The sequence below is a fragment of the Mus caroli genome, chromosome 6 (genome assembly GCF_900094665.2).
Source record: "Mus caroli chromosome 6, CAROLI_EIJ_v1.1, whole genome shotgun sequence".
In the NCBI taxonomy this organism is placed as follows: domain Eukaryota; kingdom Metazoa; phylum Chordata; class Mammalia; order Rodentia; family Muridae; genus Mus; species Mus caroli.
This window is the reverse complement of record NC_034575.1, coordinates 84,001,978-84,006,120: the sequence shown is the minus strand read 5'-3', so window position 1 is coordinate 84,006,120 and position 4,143 is coordinate 84,001,978. Positions and strand designations below refer to the sequence as shown.

The 4,143-nt window shown below is 47.9% G+C and overlaps 1 protein-coding gene across 1 annotated transcript in view; it reads right to left on the bottom strand.

The window, feature by feature from the left end:
* Copg1 (coatomer protein complex subunit gamma 1) overlaps nucleotides 1-4,143 on the bottom strand; it is a 26,153-nt gene that overhangs the window by 6,508 nt on the left and 15,502 nt on the right. Inside the window, exons 14-18 of the mRNA XM_021164245.2 lie at nucleotides 3,234-3,477; nucleotides 2,107-2,182; nucleotides 1,471-1,574; nucleotides 717-842; nucleotides 396-464 (exon numbers count right to left, since the gene is read on the bottom strand). Of these exons, the coding sequence (XP_021019904.1) occupies nucleotides 396-464; nucleotides 717-842; nucleotides 1,471-1,574; nucleotides 2,107-2,182; nucleotides 3,234-3,477 (619 nt within the window). The remainder of the gene's footprint in view (nucleotides 1-395; nucleotides 465-716; nucleotides 843-1,470; nucleotides 1,575-2,106; nucleotides 2,183-3,233; nucleotides 3,478-4,143) is intronic.

Genomic DNA, 4,143 nt, shown 5'->3' with positions numbered 1-4,143 from the left:
ATCCCAGCAACCACATGGTGGCTCACAACCACTGGTAATGAGATCTGACACCCTCTTCTGGTGCGTCTGAAGACAGCTACAGTGTATTTATTTATTTATTTATAATTAATAAATCTTTAAAAAAAAAAAACCAGAAGCACAGCACAGACAGGGTCTCTGAATGCCAGCTAAGCTCCATCAGGTCATGAGCACTCAGAGTCAAACAAGAAAGAAACTGGCATTCTCTATCCCCTGGCTCTTAAGGAACCCAGTCCTTGCTCTCTTTAAAACCTTTGTGCTCGGCTGAAATGTGGGGCGTCAAACATGCACACCAGTATCTACCACTGAGGCATGCATGATCAGCGGTTGGCAGGCTCTGGAGTCACACAACTACTGACCATAATGTCATTACTCACCTTGGAAAATCTCCTGCCGTGTGGCTGCTACCTTCTCCGGCTGTTTGACTGCTGCGGTGGCGGTGCTTTCTGCAAGAGCAAGCATACCTAGTGTGGTAACCCACAGCTCTAGTCACAGGCAGCATGGTGCTGCTGAGCCCATGTTATTACTTGGATGTTGTAAATGTCAACTCTCCTGAGAGAGAAGCATGCAAGGAAAAGAGCAAGCTGTCAGCATGGCTGTCCCTACCGACTTGGGGCTACTCCCTGTGCATCAGCCTATCCTTGTACATTCTACAGTCCAGGGAAACAGACGGGCCCTGGGGATGAGCAGGGCCTTACCTGGTCTCTGCTCTGCCATAGGCGTGGTGGCCAGAGGCACAGACTTGAGGTCAAATGGCTTCTCTGATGGTTCGAGTGTGTACTGCTGCAGGGCTTTCTCCAGACCAGGGATGGACACGGTCAAACCTAAAGCCAGTAGAGAGTTATTCTGCCTGGCTGGCATGACAGAGAGGCATGGCGTGCCTAGGGAGGACAGAGGCCTGGGACTCCTACCATGACTGGTAGATGTGCTGATGCTGACAGTCATGGAACCTGCAAGCTTTACTCCCTCCCTATCCTCTTCCTCCTTCCACAGGGTTGGCAGGTAGGTAAATACAAAATAAGGTAAGTGCTGGTACAAAGACAGAAATCAACATACCAGGCTTAAAGATTTTTATTAATGACTGTTTTGCACTTTGGACATTGACCTGATGGGATTGTCATGAATTCCAGGCCAGCTTAAGCTACATAAAGAGGTACTATCTCAAAACAACACGGAAGTTTTGGACTGAGGATACAGCACGGTGGTGGAGGCTTGCCAAGCATATGCAAGTCCTGAGTTCAAGCCAGAGTAACAAACAAAGAGCACTTAATGTACTTGGCTATTTTCATTGACTGGATCAAGCCATGCGGCCCTGGGTCTTCTGAGGGTATGTCAATCCAAGAGACTGCTATACAACTCTAGTGAAGNATGAAGGTCTTGGGTGCCTTGGCTCAGGGACAGCACGCCTTCTCTAAGGCCACAGGAAGGCCCTGGTGGCCAGGGACAACTTACCATTTAGGATGTAACCTGCGTTGAGAGCCTTCTGCTTCTGTTCCAGAACGTTCAGATAGAAGGTGGCTCTGTCTCTCACTTCATTGTCATCGTCCATCACACACCTGCAGCCGGGACACAAGGCACTCCTGACTGAGCCTAGCCAGGGGGTCAGAGGGACCCTGCAGGGCTGTACGGGGATGGCAGGGCAAGACAGAGTTCTTAAAGCTCAACACTATAACATACAAGGGGCTGATGCAGCTTAGTGGTAGACAGCTCTCTAGTAAAGATCTCACCCAGCACCATAGGCAAACCAAAAAAGACAAAACACAGAGGTACCCTTGAGCTTAGAGGAGTACACTTCTGGACTTAGCAGGTACTAAACACCACACAAAGTGCACAAATATACATACATGCAGGCAAAACACCCACACAAATAAGATAAACATAATTAAATCTTCGTTGGATGTGGTGCCTTGCCCCTTTGATTCCAGCACTTGGGAGTCAAAGGCAAGAGGATCTCTGTGAGTTTGAGGCCATCATGGTCTACAGAGAAAATTCCAGGATGGCCAGGGCTATATAGAGAATTTTGAATAAAAGGTGGACTGGACCCAAGGGAGCACTGCTATGCACTCTGGCTTCTGGGCTGAGACTCACCTCTTCAGCAACACCAAGATACTAGGCAACATCTCTTCGTTCTGGGCTCCAAACTTGGCCAGAGCACTTACTGCACCTAGTTCCAAGGTAAATATGACTCACCCGCAGCCCCTCAGGCCCACCTGCCAGAGTGCTGAGGCTGCCCACCAGTGTTCAGAGTGGGAAGCCATGCAGAAGAGCTAGGGGGTGGCACCGCTGACACAATCACAGAACAGATCCTGTGTAATCCTAGTGGATCTTGGTGCTANCCAGGCCTCTAATTCCTCCTCCAGTCACTGGAGAAAGGGTGACACACATGTGGCTCTTGTTCTAGGGCTTTAGGNACAACTTTCAAATGAGTAAGGCGACAGACACTATCAACACTGTTAGCTACTTCTGAGCAGCTTCCTTTGTAGCTAAGCTTGAGTACAGTAAACCATGAGAAAATAAACCATCACCTANNATTAACCACTAAAAGAAGAAAAGTTGCCTACAAGGGCATAGAAGTAAAAATGGAAAATAAGATGAAATTAAAAACAAGATGGTAGGGCTGGAGAGATGGCTCAGCGGTTAAGAGCACTGGCTGCTTATTCTTCCATAGGTCCTGAGTTCAATTCCCAGCAACCACATGGTGGCTCACAACTATCTGTAATGGGATCTGATGGCCTCTTCTGGTGTGTCTGAAGACAGCTACAGTATACTCATATAAATGAAATAAATAAATCTTAAAAAAAAAAACAAAACCAAACCAACATGGTAGACGGCTAGATCACTGACTTATAAAAAAGATAAATCTTGTGGTGTGTGTTATCTCTCCAGGTATGGTGGTGCATACTTAGGATTCCAGCACACAGAAGGCTGAAGCAGTACGGTTTCAAGTATGAACCAGCCTGGCTATAGAATAAGACCCTATCTCAAAAAATAAAAACAAAAAACTCTTAAGTACGAATATACAATGAAATTTTAAAAAAATTAAATTGTAAAAAATCATTTATCCATTTGGCATCTAAAATCCTTCTGACAACGTAAAAAACCGCTTATGAGGCCATGTCCCCAGTGTGCTTGTCCCTGAAAGCTTAGGTCCCATTACTGGGCAAATTCACTGCAAAANAAGCTAAGAGGCCAGGATCACCTCAGCTCANATATACCTGCCCGAACTTCTTCATGCTCCAAGACCACACGGTTGTAGATAAAGCGAATGTACTTGGACGGGTTGTTGGTCTTGGGCCCCTCCTGGCCCAACAGGTGCAGGATGCGGGTAGCCAGCACAGTGAACTCGCAGTCCTCAATGAACTCGCACAGGTGTGACAATCCTGTCTCCTTGCTCTCTGAGTTCTCCTCGATGATGCTGATGATGCAGTCCACAATGGCACGCTTGTACTCAAAGCCGCCCTGCAGAGAGAAGGGTTTAGCTGAGCAAAGACCTCACGTCCTCAGGAGACCAGCGGAGGCCCAGAGCTCGGGCAGGCCCAGGGACAACGCTCCATAGGCAGCCTGGAAGCAGAAGCCTAGGTTCCTGTCTCTGTTGGATAAAACAAAAGGTTGGCCTTCTAATTCTAACAGGAGAAAGATTAATGGAAACATTTTAGACCCCATTTCCTCTGCTGAGTGTAACACACATTACACTAGTGAACTGTCGTGTGCTGTTTAAGCTGGCTCTGGAGGAAGGGAAGGGCTGCTCCCTAACCCTGTCCTGGCCTCACACCCAATCATGTTTTGTCTTCCAAGACCCCTTGTCCAGGGATGATTGTCCTCTGTCCTGTGATAGGAGGAAAGGAGAACAGCAGTACAGTTCAGGAGTTCAAACAGCACCTTTGGGGACCGCAGAGTAAATCATGTGAAGTTAAAACCCCGTGTCCCTGAAGACAGCTAAGCAAAGCAGTCCCTAAGCAAAAGGCTCCCTACAGCTCATCTCACGATGTAAAAACANGTGTGGTGGGAACGGCCAACTGCAAGTCTCAGCTAGCAGGAGACAGGCTGGCAACAAGGGTCTCCAATGACTCCTCCTTCCCCCAGGCTTTCCCACTTACTCCTGTGGGATGCCGTGTATGCGCTTAC